At 31.5% G+C, this 21,362-nt stretch overlaps 2 protein-coding genes across 2 annotated transcripts in view; one reads left to right on the top strand and one right to left on the bottom strand.

The window, feature by feature from the left end:
- The window catches only part of LOC126750624 (uncharacterized), a 353,062-nt gene that overhangs the window by 280,411 nt on the left and 51,289 nt on the right, over window positions 1-21,362 (top strand). The window lies entirely within an intron of this gene.
- On the bottom strand, window positions 11,282-12,331 carry LOC126750626 (isopentenyl-diphosphate Delta-isomerase 1-like). The gene is made up of 3 exons (XM_050460279.1): window positions 12,164-12,331; window positions 11,860-12,113; window positions 11,282-11,810 (listed from the first exon to the last, which is right to left on the bottom strand). Exons 1-3 carry the CDS (start codon window positions 12,176-12,178, stop codon window positions 11,366-11,368), a joined length of 714 nt encoding a protein of 237 aa, XP_050316236.1. The 5' UTR covers window positions 12,179-12,331; the 3' UTR covers window positions 11,282-11,365.

The following is a 21,362-nucleotide window of genomic DNA, read 5'->3' as shown; positions in this document are numbered from 1 at the left end:
ATATGGGATTCTAGTTATTATTTAAAGGTAGATAGCAAGGAGCAAAATTTGTTGTATATATAAAAGCGTAACCTATTTAATATTATCATTAGCATATATGATCTGCAACTAGTAACATAAGTTCTTTATGCTTTTATTCGTTGAAATAGATGTTTGAGCTATTTACAGAATCCTTTAGAGTCGTTGGTCCTGTTATTAGTCCTATAATAATAATATAATTAATAATAAAAACGTTTTTTAGTCACTGAAGGTTATGTAAGCAGTAGTATAAACAGAGGTACACAGACAGTAAACAACACTATGTTAATTCTTATGTTAGTTGCTTTTTTTCATAAATACGTAAGGCTTTACAAAAAGATTTATCAGAGAACTTTAAAAGCCGCCAAGGATATTTACTATAATAGGAGACTGGCTAAATCTAAAAATGTGGCAAAGGAAATGGTCGATTGTTAATGCTTTGAGAAATAAGCCTCCTTTGTCGAATACTATCTCCACTTCATCTGAGAACCTTAATGATTATTTTGGAAATGTGGCAAATAATTTAATGAGTCCCATAAATCCTTCCCATGATCAACTTTCATATCTTCCTATTGCAAATGAGAATTTCCACAGTTTTTTCTTTACGCCCGTAGCGTTACCAGAGCTTTGCAGTTCAATTAGGGAAATCAAAAACAAAGGCTCTTCTGGAATTGATGAACTTACTCTCAAAATGTTTTCAAATCTGCCCGAATGTACATTATGTCATCTTATTACTCTAATTAATCAGTCTTTTCAAAAAGGTGTTTTTCCTAAATGCCTTGAGATGGCGATAATAATTCCACTACATAAAGGAGGAGACAAAGATAAGTCTTCCAACTATCGCCCTATCGCTCTTCTTCCCACACTTTCAAAAATTATTGAAAGATTGGTTAAAAAAAGACTTCTATCATTTTTGCTAAAATATAAAATACTTACTTCCCATCAATTTGGATTTTTAAATAAGAAATGCACAAATGATGCTCTGTTTTCTCTTTTTAATAATGTATACTCTAGCTTAAACAACCAACACCCTACAGCAATAATTTTCTGTGATTTTTCTAAAGCTTTTGATTGTGTTAATCATGACATCTTATTAAAAAAGTTGCAATATTACGGGTTCAGAGGAGCGCCTTTTGAATGGTTTAAGTCGTATCTCAACAACAGAAGTCAAGTTGTGACAATTGATTCGACTATGTCTTCTTGCAAGCCAATACAAAATGGAGTGCCTCAAGGTTTCGTATTTGGCCCTATTTTGTTTCTTATCTTCATCAATGACATTGCTAATCTAAATATTAATGGTAAAATCTGTCTATTTGCTGATGATACTAGTTTTACCTGGAGTAATCCGGATATTTCTACACTTCATAGAACCGTATCAAGTGATTTAACTACTATCAAATCATGGTGCGACTCTAATCTCCTTTATCTCAACATTTCCAAAACTAAAATGTTGTCCTATAAAAATACCTTACAATCTTTTGTACTTGGTAATGCAACAATTGACGAAGTTGATTCTATAAAGTTTTTAGGGCTAACTCGAACTCGTTAAAATGGGACACACATATTGACTCTTTATCAAGAAAATTAGGTTCCGCTTGTTTTGCGTTAAGATCAATTTCTAAGGAGCTTAGCCTGTCTACTTCTAGAACAGTTTATTTTGCCCTTTTTGAATCGCACCTTTGATACGCCCTTCTATTCTGGGGTACATGTAGTGCAACTCAATTTGACCGTATTTTTAGACTACAAAAGAGAGCTTTACGTTATACACTGAGACTTAAATACAGAAGTCATTGATAGCATTTCTTCAAAAAATTTCAAATATTAACTCTTCCATCTTTATTCATATTTGAGTCCGTTTGTCTAATACGCAAACACGGTTCAGCATCTGATAGGCCTTCCCATAGTTATCCACTTAGAAACACGGAACATGATCTAAACCTGCCTACCCCACATCAGAGTTGGTCAAAAGTTCCATATTATATAATGCAAAAAAATGCACAATCATCTGCCATTGGAAATTAAATCCATCACATCTTTTTTTACATTTCGTAAAGCATTAAAAGCATTCTTACTGGAGAGAGCTTTTTACACAGTTAACGATTTTTTTTTGTAATCATTCATTTGAAATTTCGCACTAGCTGATTATGTATTTTTACTATCTGTACATGTTTAGGTATACTGTTTTGTGTAGCTATTTTAGAATTTTTTACCTTTTTAAACATTTTTTTTTAACACAGAGAGATTTTTTCATTATTTTTTTTTGACCTTGTATACATTAAACTGTATATTTTATAATAATATTTTTGACTACTTACAATTTTTAAATTGTATTAATCTGTATATATTGTAGATATTCTATTCTATTCTATTTATTTATTTATTTATTTTTTAATTTTGTTTTGTTTTTCTTTTCTTTGTGTTTTGTTTGTATTTTTGTGTCTTTTTTGTTTTACAGCTTTGTCTACAAATTGTAACAATTTCTTGACAATAAGGCATTGATTGATTGATTGATTGATTGATTGAAATTCAATGTAAATAAGAAAAATAAGAATATTATTCGTTACCCTTAACAATATAAGTTTGCACATACATAATAATGTAATAATGAGTAATAATAGAAATGAGTGACCAATAGGCCATTATATCAGACTTTCAGGAGAGACTTTCAAGAAGTTTCCCCAAAGTATGTTAAGGCCTAAGAATTAAAAATCGCATGCAAAAAAATAAACAGGATCATATACCTAAAAAAGGAATAGGATAGAAGGAGGACAGGGGAAGGTCAAACTATAGTAGCAAATTTAAACTCCATCTTTGTATATAATTAAAAAAAAACATTTTTTTATTTTATTATAAAATATTAGTTTGCACATTAATATTTATAGTAATTTTTAATTAGTTTTGAAAGAGAAATGTATGCGTTGCGCAAATGCCGCCTGAATTTTGCTTTAAATCGTTCTCGAAAATCAAACAGTCCAATATTTTAAATTTATGTATAAGGTATACGAAAATAACTTTTTAAAAATTTCTTTGTTATGAAAGGGAACAGTTAATAATTTTTTTTCGTATATTTAAATTGTGTACATCTGTTCATTAGGTCACCTTTTTTAACTAGAAATGGTGGAGATTCCCATTAAAGCACCTTATAAAAAAACAAACAGAATGCAGCAATCGTCGATTTTCCATATTTTTGAGATTCTATATTTTTTTATTTAGTTTATTATTTATTTAGACATGCCGCGGCCTTCAGCTTGTGAGATATATGCTCTCGTCTTGCTATGCCAAATATAAGGTAAGAATGTTGGAGTTTCTGTATTCTATATGAGTCATAATAATGAAAACAGGACCCATAGATGATATCACAGAAGTTTATTGGTTATAATATAAGTGAATCGCAAAGCATTTTTTTAATGTTGGCACTTAAAAAGTGTCTCTGGGAAAAAATAGATCTTAAAGCAGAATTCCCAGTCGTTAAGTTGAGCGTAACATGCTCTTAAATGTTAATTTATGATCCATTACCAGACCAAGATTCTTGGCACTGTCTTTAAAAATAATTTTATGGCTATTAAGTTGAATCTTTAAATTACTCAAAAGGGCAGCTCTGTGGCTATCGCTACAGAAAAGAATAGCTGTTGATTTAGCGGAGTTAATTTTTAAATGTAGATCAGTATTAATTAATTGATTGGCTTGAGCAACATCAATGTGTTTAAACGAAAAATAAATTTGATTGTCATCAGCGTAGTTATGGTGACAATATTTTATTATTTTTGTAATCTGTGATGTATAAAGTGTCTAGAACAATGGGCCAAGAATACTAACTTGGAGAACATCAATGGTCACATCCAGGACTTTCGAAATTTTGCCATTTAATGTGACCCTTTGTTTTCGATCAAACAGATAAAAACATATTAAAGAAACCTTGCAAAAGCCTAAATAATGAACCTAAATTATTTTTTTAGTAATGCTAAAAGAATTTTGTGATTTACCAAATCAAAAGCCTTGGAAAAATCTAAAAAAAACAATACGGTGACTAGGTTATTATCCAGAGCATTCAAAATATCGTCAGTGACTTGACTTGTGTGAGGGTAGTAGTACACGTGTAACTTTTACGAAACCCAGACTGATATTTTGGTATCAAATTAGTAATATTTAAGTAATTCAGAATTTGTTGGTCCATAACTTTCAAAAGAACAAGAAGAATACTTACAGAACGAAGATTACTAAATTCAATGAAGTTTTTTATTTTAGGTAAAGGAATGACGTTAGCCTGCTTCCATAATTTAGAAAAATATATTTTTTCAGGCAGAAATTTGTAATGTGAGTAAACGGATTAATTATCGTGTGATAACAGAGCAAAACAATAAATATATTCAAATTATCCACACCAAATACTTTGCATTTTATATTTTGTAGAACTTCAGTAATCAAAATTCAGTAATCAAATTAAATTCAAATTCATTAGGAGAAATTCTGTATTGTTTAAAAAGAATTACAAACTTATTATCAGCTGTATTATTTCCATTATTTATGCTAGTAAAAAAGCTATTAAGTTTTTCGATATCTTTAAGTGCTGAAAGGGCTGAGCATTCGATTTTTTAGAAACATCTATATTTTTAATTTACAAGTTTTTTATTGTTACAATTTGCAGATTTGAAATTTAAATATGCCTCTTTATCAGATTTTATTGCACTCGTAGTAACATTTCTAAATTGTTTGTATGTATTCCAATCATCCCGGGATTTGGTTTGTCTAAATTTGTTTAATGCCCTGTTACGAAGTTTCTATATTAATCTTATATTTGGCATTGGTCATGGACAGTAAGATTTGGTTTTATGATTTACTTTAATTAAAGGGGCATGTGGATCGATATTTAGTAGTATAGATATAAGTATAGATTGATTTAAAAAATCCACCTTTTTCTTTATATTTACTATGCTTTACATAGTGTGCCATGATATTAGCTTTATGTCAGATATAAATTTAGCCCGGTCCACATTATGTAAATTACGATATGCAAAATTTATGTTAGGGGGTTTTGAAGTTTTTATTTTTATAGTACAGTAACAACAATCTGCAATTCAAATTACACTCGACTACCTACTGTTTTTTGGCACGCAAATGGAATTTAACTGTTAATTTTTGTAGAGATAAGTTTTCTTTGTATGATTTTTATATATGTAGTTTTATGAGTTTTATAAGTTTTAACTAGGTACCTCCACATGTTCCTTCTGATGGGATATGACAATTATGATAATTGTTTTCATTACGTTTTAACTGTGTTGTCCGGTGTATGTTTTTTAAAGAAACCTTTTAAAAGTGTATTTGTATTTTAAAATTTAAAAAAAATTATGTTTGTCGTCTTTTAGCCATAGTATATTTGACAATTTTCGTTTTAACCATTAGTTCTAATTAACCAATGTAAGTACCTTAGTTCTTTTATAATAATAAGTGAGTATACTTATTAGGACCTATTACCATTATCCATTTACCACAACCCTCCCCTTTTTTTTTTGATTTTTAGTCCTCGACCTGATGATGCGATAAGCTTTGTAATTGCGAAACCCGTCGTCACAAAATAAAAATTAGGCATTTTCTGGAGAAATAAAACCTTTCTTACCTTTACCTTATTAACAAAACCTCAGAATATGGATATAACTCTTCAAAATATTTTATTTACACCTAAAACATGTTAAATGGTAAAATCGCCAAGTAAAAAGACAGAAACATACACTGCATATAAATCGACAAAAATTGTGTCTAAATGGGAGTAAAATAAGTTTAAATTGCCTTTGGGTGGACGATATAAGTTGCCAATAAGGATTTTTTTGCCACTTACTTCAATCCAAATATGCTCAAGAAATGCTATGGATTCCTGAAGAAAAATACAATAATTAATAGAATGTACTTTTACAATATACTACAATACCACCCCCTCGGCCTAACCGATCTTGACGTGCAATGTCATAGTTATCTAACTTGATGACTTTGTTATTGATATCGGCATCTAGCCAGGACCCCGAAACACCAATTACATCATACTGAAATTTCGCCAAATGATTTTTAATAGAGTTAAAGTTATTAGTCAAGGATCTTGCATATTCTCACATGAAAATATTTTATTTTATTTACAATGGTACAAAGAAGGGAAATAAACTATTTGCTAAATGGCTAGTATTGATAAGACCCACAATAGTCGGATTGATAAAAGTAACGATGTTGTTTAATTAAATTTATTTAAATAATGTTGTCTTTGTGCAAAAATTGTAATACATAGGTGTTATTTCATTTTTATTCTCAAATTAAGCAACAAGCATAAGCTATTGTGTTGAGATCGAACTTCGAGTCCAAATTGTAAAAAGTGCATTAAAAATTGAATAATTACGTATTGTTTACAAATAAAATAAATATAGAACTGTCTGGCATTTATTTATTAATTGCTCAGAAAAGTCCGGATATTTAACCTTTTAACTCTCGCTCTGATGTTGATATTGACAAAGTCACGTGAATTCCAAGAAAGAAATAGTAATTGGTGTTAAACTAAATATAAAAAGATATTCGTATTTAGAATTATTGTAATGAAAAGGAGGATATTTTTTTCCAATAAATAAAAATTGACATTAATGCACTTTACTTGCTTTAGAAGTTTTAGAACCTCTCCGAACAAAATGTTAAGCTTGTGTTCAATTAATACCTTTCATAATAATGAGGGATTACTTAAGCAAAATTCCAGGTTCCTGGACAATAAATACATAAGCTCTTCCTTTCCATATTGACAATTTTTTAATCGAATAGTTACAAGAACGAATATTGACATAAGACAGGAATTCTTGGACCTAATTTCTTCGTTTACGTTAAAAACTAGTTTCGAGGATGTGAAAGCATTTCTGTCTGATAACCTATAATGGTCTTAGCAACCATTTTTGGTGAGAAGATAATAGAAAATTAAAAAGTAAAGCTAGTGATGTAAGATTATGCTATATTGTAAATAATAGACTTAGAATGTTCAAAGACTTCAACTTAACGCCATTTTGTGATGATCTTTTAAACACAAACTGAATTAGGATGACTCTATTCTAATTTTTTTTAAATCTTATACAGGGTGTCCCCTTTCAAACGGTCAAAATCGCTACAGAATATACAGGAGCCACAAAAGTAGTTTGAGATAGGACATCGATGGTCGAAAGTGCCTCGTTTCCAAAATACAGGATGTTGAACCGCTTTAGGTGTCTTAAATAGATTTTTTAGGTTATTAAGTATTTTTTCTGGATATCTGGATATATGTTTATTTTTAACAAAACACAGCACCTGAATTTTTGCGCTCCGACGCACTGTTTTGGGGCAAAAAAATAAAATCTATACCAGGGTTCTTTATTTTATTAGTTTTTTTATTTCCCGAAATATTTAGTCAATGTTCATTAGAAAAAGTGTACATGTTTTTGTTATGTTAAGTGTCGGTGCATACCTACTATCGTATTTCTACGGTATTGCAGTCAATTTTATTAGAAGATCGAATCGGAAGTCATTTTTTGCAGAAGATCGAGATACCATACCCAATTGCAAACATTGTTGTCAAGGCGATAACATGAACAAGAGAAAAATGAATGACAGTAATTAAACAAAAGTAAAAAATAAATTAACTATTGGTTAAATCAATTAATTATTTATTGATTAAATTAATTAATTTAATTAATTAATTAACTAACTATTTTTTAGTTGTCTCTAACTGACTTGATGAGCTTGCAGGTGTGCATCTTCTGTATGGAGAAGTACGAGGAAATACTTTGTTAGCACAGCGATTGTACAGGCAGCGTTTTCCAGATCGTGAATTTCTCGAACGCAAAACATTGATCAAAGGTTATGCCAATTATGCTCAATGATGGTAAGGTAAGTATTATTAGAACTCATAAATGATCACTGGTCAAACTCTTTTTTTTTTCAGTGCCCGGTGAGACATGCTTTAGGGCATGAAATTATAGCACGTATTCAAATTAAGCCTAATGATAGCAGTCGTATGTTATCTTCAGCAGTAAATTGTGCCAAAAACACCACGCAGCGAGTACTACAAAGCCATAATCTTCATCTATTTAAACTTCAAAATGTGCAGCATCTTATTTCTGGAAATGCTCCTCGTCGCCTTGAGTTCCGCAAATGGTTTCTCCGTCAAACAGAACAAAACGTCAATTGTCCACGTTTAATCCTTACAACTGACGAAAAAGTATTTCCGCGCGAGAAGTCATTTAATCCTGGCAATAGGCACTAGTGAAGCAATAAAAAACTCCCGCTCTAAACACATCAGAGATTTCACATTAATGTTTGGACAGGTATTCTTGGCGACCACTTAATTGGGCCATTGGTTCTACCAGATTACCTTGCCGATAATAGTTACTTAGTATTTTTGCGAGATGTTCTGCTGGGCCTAACTGAAGATGTGCCTCTCTAGTTGCGGAAAGAACTCTGGTTCCAGCACGATGGCTGTCCAGTGCATTTCTCTCGTACTGTATCAGACCTGCAACTATAGGTGGATTGGTAGAGGTGGTCCAGTCCCTTGGCCAGCAAGGTCACCTGATCTAACACCTCTAGACTTTTGTGTCTGGGGAGCTATGGAACATCTTATCTACGCAACACCTGTAACCAACAGAGAAGAGCTAGAGAAGAGAGCAGAGAAGAGTTGTGCTGCCTGCGGACTTTCTCAGAAACGATCCAGTGGTCTTTGCTCGCGTACGGGCATCTTGGGTCAACAGAAAATATGTGAAAATGCATGGAGGACACTTTGAGCAATTGGTTTAAATTGTTTAGTGTTGAAAAAAATTGACATACATATGCTGCAAATCCGTCTCTGGACTGGTCAAATCAACTGCTCTTCTCAAAATTTCTTAAAAAGTGTGCCTCACCACCTATTATTTAAAACCTAAATATTTCATTCAAATCACTTTAAGCGTTTTTAATGAAGAAGAAAAAATCGATTCTTTTGAAAAATTTCAACACCCTTTATTTTAGAACGGACGCACTTCCGACTATCGATGTCCCATTTCAAACTATTTCTTTTTGGCTCTTGTATATACTATAGCATTTTTGACTATTTAAAAGGGGACATCCTGTATAGGTCCAAAAAAATCTAGAGTATGGAAACTTATTATTTTTCATTTAGCGCATTTCCTGCACCAGTCCGTTATGTCTGCCTTACTATTGACCCAGTAAAATCCTTTTCTCACTTTTACTAGTTCAAGGTGTCATCAAGATGTCATTTTTAGTGTCTTTACTAGTTCAAGGTGTCATCGGTATCCAGTACAAATTTTTCTTCAGGTAAAGGATGGATTCCTTTACCTGAAGCCCCTTAGGACCATTAGACTTTTTCTTTTCCTTCTGCCACCCTGATCAAGATAACATTTTTTTGAACTCAATTTTAATCCATAATCCCGTAATTTTAAGAATGCATCTTCAAGATTTTTCACGTGATATTCAAATGAATTTCCTAACATAATATTATTAACAAGGTAAACCAGTTAAGCCTTCCAGGAAAGTCCTCCGACGCCCGACAACGGTAACAACTGTTCTAATTGTTTTGGAATGGCTTCTCGAATTTGTCAAAATATTCCTGAAACTGCAGAGCAGGTTCATGACTCCGTGCCCTTACAGCCCAGGACAATGATTGAAATTAATTAACCTCATAAGCATACTGCATGTGCTTCTCAGCACATATAAGGGTTTTTCTGACTACTTTCCTTCAAGTAAAAATCTCATAATGCATGGTTGCAGGTTCGAATGTGACTTCTCTACCGTCCATGGTCTTGCTATCAAAATGTATCTAAAACAATCTCTCTTCATTCTGGTATCAAAGCTTTTTCCGAAAATAGAACTGGAATACTATACTCCCTGTCACAATCCAAAACAACTTCCTAACTGTATGTCTTCATAAATCCTCTCTAAAAGCAGGCTCCTGGCTTGGTGTTCATTATGTCGGTTCCAATGATCACCTTCTCAATCTCAGCCACTCTCACAGAATATTGAAATATGGCTTTTTGTATCGTTAACGTGACGTTTGTTACACCATGGATATTTACTTGATCCTACCTCGCTGTTCGTAGACGTCCGAACTTTAGCTACAAATTGACTTATGTCAGGTTTTATAATTGTCATTGTCGCACCTTTATCGACTAGCACATTGGGTTCCATCCACACACGCGTCGTTGAAAACACTGTTGCTATGGTACTGTAGCAAGAAGATCTGAGCTATATTTATTTATATTGAGACTTGCTACTGGATACAGGTTGAAAATAGCCCTTTTGCGTTAGTTTTTGTTTTTGAACACTCCAACTTCCGGATGTTGGATATAGCTGCCAGGACCGGTCCTAACGGTACCTCCTTATCGATTCGCTTAATCGATTACACTAGGTCGGTTTCTCCTGAAATCATTTCCCTGGCAAGAACAAGGGTTCAGGTTCATTCAGTTTTTCAGATGCGCATGGTAGATATATTCCAGGTGTGAATGGCCGTACCGTGTCTACAAATGACTTACTAGGTGGTCGTAAACTTCTTGTTTTTCTGGGGATATTCTTTGTATAATGACAAGGCCAGGTAAGGCCAAGTACCAACAGACTTCTTATTATTATTAAATTCGTTCTTATTATCCACTGCTGATGACCTGAATAATCTACAGCTCATCGATTATGTTGACGTCTAATATAGCAATTTTGTTAAACTTCTTGAATCTTAAAATCTCAAACAAAGAATCTGCTTTTCCAGTGAAGAAATATATTTTCTTCTTTTAGTTTTTTCTTGGACACCAATATCTTTGCTTCTCAATTCCAATTTTTTTCTTCTAACCCAGCCTAAACCTTTTTTAGCTTGACAGAATTTGTTGAATAATTCGTTTTTCAAAACTTCTTGCATCTTTGCAGAATTTTCCAGCAATTTAGCTCCTAAACCTTGCAACATTTTACCGATATCACGTGCACCAACAATAACAAAGTTGTCCGGGTCATCGCCTTCCTCAAATAATGCGTTACAAAGCATTTAATGCGTTTATCTTCACTAAATTTATTTAATAATTTTGCCAGTATTCCGCCCTCGGCTGACCATTCCAGAAGATTCGCTGACCTTCGAACCGTATGTTGTTTTTTTAGTGTTTGGAATATTGTTATAATATTAAGCAATTTCTATATAATAATTAAAAGTTATTTAAAGTATTTATTTAACTGTAAGAATTCTAGATCATTTAAAAATTTTGTGCACCTTTCATTTTACTTTAAGGGAAAATATTTTAAATTTAGTTCTACATTAATTTTTATTAAAAATTAATAATACAATTTACATTTTTTTTCTCAAAACATAATATTTACTGATACAACACTAGAACTTTAACCTAGTAATATTTTGATGATCTTTAAATTTTTCAATATTATCTAAACTATCCCACCATCTCTCTAGGCTATGATGAACTATCAAATGGAACCATGGAGTCAGTTGATGTTTATTTCGGTGTATAAAATTAGAAAATTCTTCTTTTTTAATATATTTCAAATCCGACACTTCATTTATATTTGCCTGCAAGCGCACATCATTTTGAGCAAAAATAATGTAGTCAATTTCATGTTCTCCATATTTTCCATCACCCTTATCTTTGTAGTGGATTCGGGTTAAATACTTAAGTTTTTCTAACGGTAAGTCTTCTTTTGGTATACCTAGTTCATAATTTAAACGTCTTTGGGCAGCTTTTTTAATTCCTAGGGCATTGGATTCTTCTGTTTCTTCTAGAATGTCCGATAAAGGATGACTGCAGCAGGTATTTGTATATCTGAAATTTTTTAATTACATAATTTTTATTATTTAATAAATTATTTTACCTATTTGGGTATGTAATTTTGGATGACGCCCGTTTTTGTACTAAAAGTTCTCCTTTCAAATTGAATAAGAATACACTAAATGCTCTGTGTAACAAAATTTCTCCATTAGGTTTAACCAAATGGCAATCATTTTTCGTAGCTTCACCAGAAACTTGATCATATTTATCTACTAGTATACATTTTTCTTGCAATAAACCTTTTTGGGTTGGATCCATTCTTTTTGTATGAAGGAATTTTGATAAAAGCCGGTTCACCTAAAAAAGCACTGGTTCACTTCAAATTAATATTTTAAGTACTTACTGACCGATAATAAATTCATTTGTAATACTCATAAAACCTAGAAAAGAGGAATATCTGCGTAACTGATTTAAAAGTTATATAAAACGTTGTCACATAGAAAACAATTCATATGTTTCAAAAAGAATAGAAATGTAAATATCTATAAACAACTTTTGAGTAATAAAAAAGGTTTATGGCAAATCCTATTGATATTTTCTATTAAATGAACAATGGTTTTACTATCGGCGATGAATATTTGAACATTGGGTCATTAGGAAGGTTATTGTTTGACTTTGAGAAATGCGTGATTCCGTTATATCATAGCTGTAATAGAAAGATTAAAACTCTTGTTTTTTTATATTGCTTAGATATTATAACGAAATTTAGGAACACACTTTTATTGACATCAAAAACTTTAACCTGACTCGCATTGACTATCGTTTAATAGTTTTCAAAATTATAAACTGACTAAATAATTTAAACTGAATAAAATATCACAAAAGGCATTTCTTTTAAAGACTCATGGAACAATTTAGAATTTTCTTCATTATTTTTGCCAAAAGAGACCAATGAATATCAACCAACGAAGGCTGATATTCAAAGCAAGCAAGAATACAAATTCTAGAAAATTTAACATACAGGGATTTACAATAATATAATTTAAAAAACCTAAATTAGGGCCACAATGGGGCTCTCATACAAGATGAACTACTTATTAACTAGACACTACAGATATAAATATTAACTATTCCGTCAGGCTGAGGGTGTAAGGCAGTTGTGCGAGTCTTATTGATTATAAAGAGTTCCTGGCAAGCCTTGTCGTACAATAAGTCTTTTAAATAATAATAATAATAATAATAATAGATGAGAAAGTAATCGACGATCGGTGTAGAAAATGCCTGCGCGTACCGGAGACAATTCAACATATAACATTAGGATGCACATCGCTATCAGCTGCCGAATATCTGCACCGACATAACTGTGTGGCAAAAATTATTCATCAAGAACTGGCAAAACTTTATCATCTAATTGGCGAAACTTGCCCCTATTACCAGTACAAACCAGAAACTGTACTTGAAAATGACGACTTTCGCCTCTACTGGGACAGAACTGTTTTGACCGATAGGACGCTGACTTCAAACAGACCAGATATAATCTTAATAAACAAAGCCCAAAAGAAAGCCTTTCTAATTGACATAGCAGTGCCAAATACCAATAATGTCCTAGAAACGACACATACTAAACTTGCTAAATACGCAGATCTAGCTCACAAGATAAAACAACAATGGAGGCAAGATAACGTATATACTCCCTCTAGTTATTTCATCCACTGGAATTGTCCCTTCGTTATTCAAAAACCTCAACGCATTGGGTCTTTCCTCCTGGACGATTGTCACTATACAGAAATCTGTTATACTGAATACATGCAACATTGTTAGAAAGTTCCTAAATCTACCATAGCAAAATTCATCTTGCCTTCAGGCCGATAAAACTAACAATAATAGTAAATAATTTGTATTAATCAGAGAACAATATTTTTACAAGTTTTACAGAAATTGTTTAGTCCCCACTAGTCACTGGCGCAGTCTAGCTAATAGCTACTCTAATGAACCAATATAGACCATTCTTAGAAAATTAAACTAAGTATATTATGGCGCAATTATAAAAAAATCATACCATCTTTAATCTAACCCACTCAATAAAAAAAAAACAAATCCCAAAATTATATAGAAAATTAAAGTAATAAGAAATTCCTCGGCAAAAGATGTTAGTATTTAGCCACAAACTGCCTATCAGGAAGCGAGGCAAGATCAGCAGGCAGGGCATTGTAGTATTTGACAGCATTAAATAAAAAGCTTCTTTGAAACATGGCCGTTCGGTGAAGAGACATAGGATACATAGAACTATTCCGCAGAATCCTATTAAAAATTTAATCTCTAAATATAAGGCGGTTTAAGTGAAGCTTTTGATCGATTCCTAATAATCTTCATAAAGAAATTATAAAAATGCAAATTCCTCTGATCATCCATTTTTAACCATTTTAGTTCTTTATACCACGTTGTAATGCGTTCATATTTTTTAACATCACATTAATATGTGATATTATTGGTTAATACCAAACACAAGAATTCTGAACTTTCTGTATTCGGTATTCATTTTCTTGATCTAAACAAAAGCCTTAAATATAATTGTTGGGAGGTAATCAAGACTTGGTAGTGGACTGTAAACACTTATTTATTCTACAAAAATGGCCTGATAACACAGAAGCGAAATCTCAACGTCCGCCATACTCTTTGCTGAAGAAAAGGCTCACTTTGCGACGTTGTCGCGCTTAATAAAAAAAACTTGAACGCTTTAACATGCCGCCCGCCTTAAAAGTACCAAGTACTTTCAACAATATATTAAAATATCTTAATTGTGTTAAAAATTTGTAATAGCTACTTATTATCTAATTAATACATGCATTTTATTTTTTCTAGCCTTATAAACTAATACAGAATACACATCAATGCAAACGGTAGTACACATATTCGATTTACAGCTCGCGTTATAATACCAGTACGCACTTTAATATCAACTACTCGGATAATACCTTCCTTTCCAGGGTGCAATTTTACCCAACTGCCAGTTTAATGAAGACAAATTATCGTCTTTAATTAGAGCAAGAGTCCTCACCTTTTTTGAATTCTGCTTCCACTTTACTCTAGTTTGAAGTTCGGACAAATATTCTTTTTTTTTTATGGCAAACACAAGCACAAGAGGAAAGTCCTATGTCACTCTTGGAGTGGTGCTTCTTTCTGCCACCTGTCCCAAAAGTGCGGCATCATGTACTGTAGGTGCTGCCATTTTGAAAGCCTGTTTTCTGGAACATAGCAAAGGTCCGGTTCAGGGAGGCTCGTGATTGGTTTTCCAATTAGAACATGTGCCGGTGTCAATGAACTTAGGTCGTCCGGATCTTGTGAAAGTGGACATAATGGTCGAGAATTTAATATTCCTTCAATCTGGGTCAAAATACTCCAAAATTGCTCAAAAGTAAAACATGTCTCACCAATAACTCTTTTTATATGGTGCTTAGCACTTTTAATTCCAGCTTCCCATATTCCACGGAAACTGGGAGAGCGAGCCGGAATAAAATGCCATGGAATCTGGTCACTTACAACATTATTGGAAATATAACTCGCATTGTTATTTAGAAATTCAAACAATTTTTAAATTTCATTATTAGCAGCTACATAATTTAAGCCATTATCAGAATATATATTAGTAGGTTTGCCACGCTTACTAATAAAACGTTTTAATGCAAACATAAATGCTTCTGTAATAGGGTCTGAGACCAACTCAATACGTACAGTCTTTGTATTCATGCATATAAATAAACATATATATGCCTTTACAATGTTTGCCCCTCGTGTCAGTCTATCTTTTAAAAAGATAGTACCACCAAAGTCGGTACCAACATTTGATAAAACAGTAAAAGGACTAACACGAACCTTGGGTAGATCTCCCATCAAATAATTATTTGTGTTTTTTGAAGCCGCTCTAAAACAAGTCATGCACTTTCTAACAACCCCCTTGCATTGGTTGCACCCAGAAACAGGCCAATATCTCTCTCGAATTGAATACAACAGTGCTTGCGCACCATAATGGAATAGACGCTCATGTCTGATGATTCTATTCGTTAACACATGTTTATAAGGCAAAATTATTGGATGCCTTTCATTAAAGGGTTGATCTGAATGTCTACATGTCTACCTAAATATTGATTGAAATATTATAGGGAAATTAATTAATATTGTCTATTATTATTTCAACAGATTTTGAATGTTCAGATTGGCGGGCAACCAACAAAACAGCAATGTTTGCTGCTGGAAGCAGCGGTTTCGAATAAGAAATAATTTAATTAAAATAAAAAATAGCGTTTCTGGAATAATAATTGATTCTTTAAATAAATTAAATATAAATAAAGGATGCAAACAAGAAAATTGAATTATTAATTATATGATACATAATACCCTAATGTAAGTATCAAAAAAATGCAGTTTGGTTGAACGATCCAATGGAATGGAAATTGAATTTTTTTTTTGAATAAATATTTTGAAAATTTTTTTTGGGCGGACATGGATTTATTTGATTTTGGATATTATTTAAAATGATTATGTTTATTTTTGAGAAACTGTTATTTCAAAAATTTCTTTTTCTACTCCCTTATAAGAAAATTTTTAATTTTCTTTCGCTGTCTATTTGAATTCTTTTATTTGACTATATCTTGCTTATTATTTTAAAATTTATTATTATAAAATTAATTTTTTACATTCAATTGTACTTATTAATAAGAATGGAAGTAGAAAAAATTATATAAATACTGTAGGAGTAGTGTCATTTCCTCACTGTGGATACTTTTGCTGGATCAAACTTCATCCACGTAAGGAAATTATGCACTTTTCACCCTTTTGTTATACAAATAACTATTTTTTATTAAGTTCCCTATATGTGGACATATTAAAAGAAAAAGCCCAACTTAAACAATAGGGTATTGTATATTTAGAAAAAATAAATAAATGGAAAACAAAATTTATAAAATATTGTAGTGTTGTAATTTAATTTTAATGTTAAATATATAAATGTTATTAATCTTTTTGAAATAAGTACCTATTTTTTTAAATAACTTTTATACCTAGGTAGAGAGGTAATTTTGGTAAGTGAAAACACAATGGATTTAATTAGTTATGCTGTTATATAAACGTACCATATATTAAAAGTTTTATTTTATAAATGCTGCAAAGACATGTATATGAGCGATTTGAAAAGAAACTTAATTATTTCATGCTAAAATATTAATTTACAATTCGCAGTTTCGATTAATACTCATAAGAAGAAACTGCAAGAAACTTATTAGATAGGTAATAATAAAAATAAAAAATTATAATACACATATATATTTAAAGCTATAAAAATATACCTACTATTATATAAAAAAAATACTGATAAATAGAAACAAATATACAATTTATTATTTTTATTTACTGCTCCTTCTTCTTTTTTGATGGAAAATAAACTTGTTTGTCCATTTTTCGTTTACCTGTATTTGTCTTATTTACCTGTTCCATCATTGATGTCAGTTGTCTCATGCACCTAGACATTTACAGGTATACATATGTTAATAAATCTTATATAATTTTATAAAAATATAACTTACTTATCATAAGTTTCGCCATTTAAAGAACTTTAAAAAGTTTGATACGCTCTCAATTTCAATTTCTCTTGTTGATTGCTTGTTTAATGGTTGTACTGCTACTTGTTGATTTTCAGTCGTCTTCTCATTACCAAATGTTTCAATTTCTACATTATAGCTAGCTTCAATATTATTGGAAGAATTCCCCAAGGAGTTCAGCGACATCACCTAAAACAGAATCGCTTCCCTTCCTTTGCTCATAATTATAAACATATTAAATGTATGTGTTTGCATATTGTTATTTTAATGCAATATCTTACATAATTTACAATACAATGTTTTGCAACCAACCTCGCAGCCTTCATTTAGGGAAACATTATAAAATTCTTCTTTTGTATTTTTTACCTGAAACCGTTCAAATCCAATTTCAGTTACCATATTTACCATATCCATTTTTTCTGCCATTTTATGAGCTTTTACTATCATTTTATCTTGGTAGTTATCCGTATCTGGTCTTTCCAACTTCAAAACTCTCTGCCACATCTTTGCGTCCGCCAAATCTTCAATTACATCCATCAACCTATAATTTATATTAATATCAACTTTAAAGTCCTTAGATTCGTGCATAATCAAATTTCGATGCAAATTTAGGAAACAGATCACACAGAGAATGATGTGTAACGTTTCAGCGTAAAAGCTGAAAATTATCCAATGACAAATAAAATATGTAAGAATTTGTAATTTAAAAATACATATATACAAATCTTAGGCTCAACCTGACCCAACTACAGTACGTTATTTATTATTAGCATTCACTAATTTCCAGCTCTCACTGTAACATAGTACTTACTTATCTATGGTAATATTTGCTTTCCTCTTTTCGAATAAATAAATTTACTTTTTGTGTACAGGTGGTCAAAAAAAGCTTTTTTGCTCCCCTATGTACACATAACAAAATAATTTTTTTATTCTAAAAATAAAACAATGCAGAAGGTATTAAATGAACCCTTGACGTATAACCACATGAAGTATAACTGTCAAACGTACTTTTTAAGATAAGATAAAAATGCAATTTCATTCGCATTTTCTAATTTTTCAAAATATTTTGTAGTCTTGTCAATAAAAGCTTCCATTTTAATCTCATTTAGATTTTTCTCTAATTATTTTTTTCATGTCGGATTTCATTGATTTCTTAATCTCATCATTTTGTAGGTAAAATGTAAAAAATAACATTTTATAGCAGTCGAATATTTGCTTGGTACTTTGCTAAAACTACCTTAGATCTTTCTTGTATAAACCAGTTTTTCATAATGTGCCAACTACACAAAAGTTTTCTTGGTGGGATCTGTACCATCACCTTTACCCATGCATTATAATGTTTAGGATCATCATCAGTCATAAAATATTGTGGCTCGATTAATCTAACTTTATCATAAAGTGCACCTAAAAATAATTCCTGTACCTCCTGATCTAACCTATTACTTTAAAAAAAAGCAGCTGCAAAACAAAAATCTTCTACTCGAAGGATAGGATGAATCAATCTCTCCTAGAATATTAATTTAGGTTTGAATGTTCCAATATTCTCCATATGTTTTTATTTGACTGATTTATTTTTACCAAATGCTATTTCACTATTATTTAAATACTATATGTATATTATTATTGGACCAAATGAAAACTTTAAAGAAAAACTTTGCTAAGTGCCCAATTTTAATTAGGGAGATAAAAAAAAATTATAAGCATGCAATTTGTTTTCATAAAAGAAGCATATTGGCAATAATAATGTATTACTCTACTTAAATTGAAATTGAGCCTATACAGCACCTTTTTAAAAATATTAACCAAATTTTGAACTTTTTGGAAATTACAATTAGTTATTTTTATTGAACAGTTTAAATATTGGACTAAATAATAAATAAGGAGGTAATAACTACTAGGTAGAAACAAGTTATTATGTATTTTTTAAGTGTTCAATAATCAGGGATTTTTCATCATGTGACAAGTGCAGGGTTTTGACATCTTCTTTCTGACCAACATGTGACTTGTAAAATATCAAATCAATATTTCCTATAGAAAATAGTAAGATTAATAATGCTTTACCGATTAGATATACCTAAATAGCAATGGACTGGAGGCAAAGCTTTAAAAAATTTGTGATTTTGATACTATATTCTGAAATTCCAATAACAAAAACATATAAAACATTTATTATTATTAGTGCATAAAAATAAGCCTTTTAACCCCAAGCAAAAAAAAAATCCATCAATTTAGCTTATGGGGTATATGGGCATAAGTCAATTATTTTTTTATGTATATGTATATAGTATAAAAAACGCACAATTTCAAATAGTTAGAGAGTATTATTTAGTACTATTTAAGAACAAACGGATCAAATAAATTTCAAATACATAATTTGCTTCCACAACCAATACCATAAAAGTTAAACAGAGCTAATGGTATCCACATGGGCCTGGATGGTCGCCAATAGCAAGGCTGTAAGCTTTATTTTTGTATTGTTTTTATGGTGCATAGCTTAGTCTAATAGGCCACACACCAAAAAAACAATACAAAAATTAGGCTTACAGCCATACTACTGGTGATCATCCAGGCCCGTTGTGTGGATACCCTAAAGGACTATATAATGTGTACTATGGTGCGGGTACGCACCATAAATCTTGACATTTAAACGAGAAGGACATACATCATTCATTTTAATGGAACCACTACATTTTATTGTTCTCTTACTACATTTGCTTTCAAATCCTAGAAACAGCTACATATTAAGTACAATGTTTAACAATCTTTCACTAAATAGTACAATGAATATGTACAGTATGCAATAAATACTTTGATAGAATTTAAATTGCTACAAATTTACCTTTAAAATCGCTTCGATTGCAACAATATACTTTTTCAGTCTTGTCTTCAATTTTCCTTGTGCGCACAAGTGGATAGTTTGTGCTTATTTTATGCTCTCTTAACGATTCCTCAAATCTTTCTATGCTGGAAAAGTGGAAAGTTGAGGACTCTATTTTGATATCATAACTTACCTGTAAATGAGCTTCAAGTTTTTGATAAGTCTCACAAGAATACTTAGTCTCTTTGCATAAGGGACAAGAAATGTAAGACTTTGGGTTATCTGGGAGCTGCTGCTTATGAATAACCTTAATATGTTTTTCTTAGCTGAAATGGAAGAAAACATCTTACTGCATAAGTGGCACATATTTTTGTTAATAGTTTGTTCCTGATTCTGATGGTTTTGAGTACTATATTATTGAGTACTGTATCTTTACAGCTAAAGTCGCTGAATTGGAATTAATACAACTTTTCAGGTATTATTTTAAAACACTATAAGCAACAAAACAATATGGTCAACATTTCACAAATAAACAAAGGAAAGTTCAGTATAATCGCAATAATCGATCAAATTAGTTAGAGCTTTTTTACGAAAGAAAACAACTAGCCAACAAACGCAAAAAAAGCGGGAAAATTCGTGTCGTTATTCTTGTTATTCACGTCAAACGACCGAATTTTTCTCCGAACATACACGATCACCGGCGGGAATCGGGTGCTTTTTAGTGGCGTCTCTAAAATGCGCATTCGACCACATGGATGAAACTTGGGCTGGGATTCTAAAATCACGACGGAATTAATACAGCTTTTCAGGAATTATTTTAAAACACTACAAGCAACAATATGGTCAATATTTCACAAAGAAACAAAGGAAAATTCAGTATAATCGCAACAATCGATCAAATTAGTTACAGCTTTTTTACGAAAGAAAACAACCAGCCAACAAACGCAAAAAAACCGGGAAGATTCGTGTCGTTATTCTTGTTATTCACGTCAAACGACCGAATTTTTCTCCGAACATACTCACCGGCGAGAATCGGGTGCTTTTTAGTGGCGTCTTTAAAATGCGCATTCGACCACATGGATGAAACTTGTGGAAATCGGAATCGTATATCGGCCATCTTGCTTGGCAAAATTGACAGGGAGCTGACAGACAGTTGTTGACATTGACTGATAGAACATCATTTGTCATTGTCAT

This window comes from Anthonomus grandis, chromosome 2, assembly GCF_022605725.1.
Source record: "Anthonomus grandis grandis chromosome 2, icAntGran1.3, whole genome shotgun sequence".
NCBI lineage: Eukaryota > Metazoa > Arthropoda > Insecta > Coleoptera > Curculionidae > Anthonomus > Anthonomus grandis.
The sequence above is the reverse complement of the archived record's forward strand: the minus strand, read 5'-3'. Positions and strand labels throughout refer to the sequence as shown.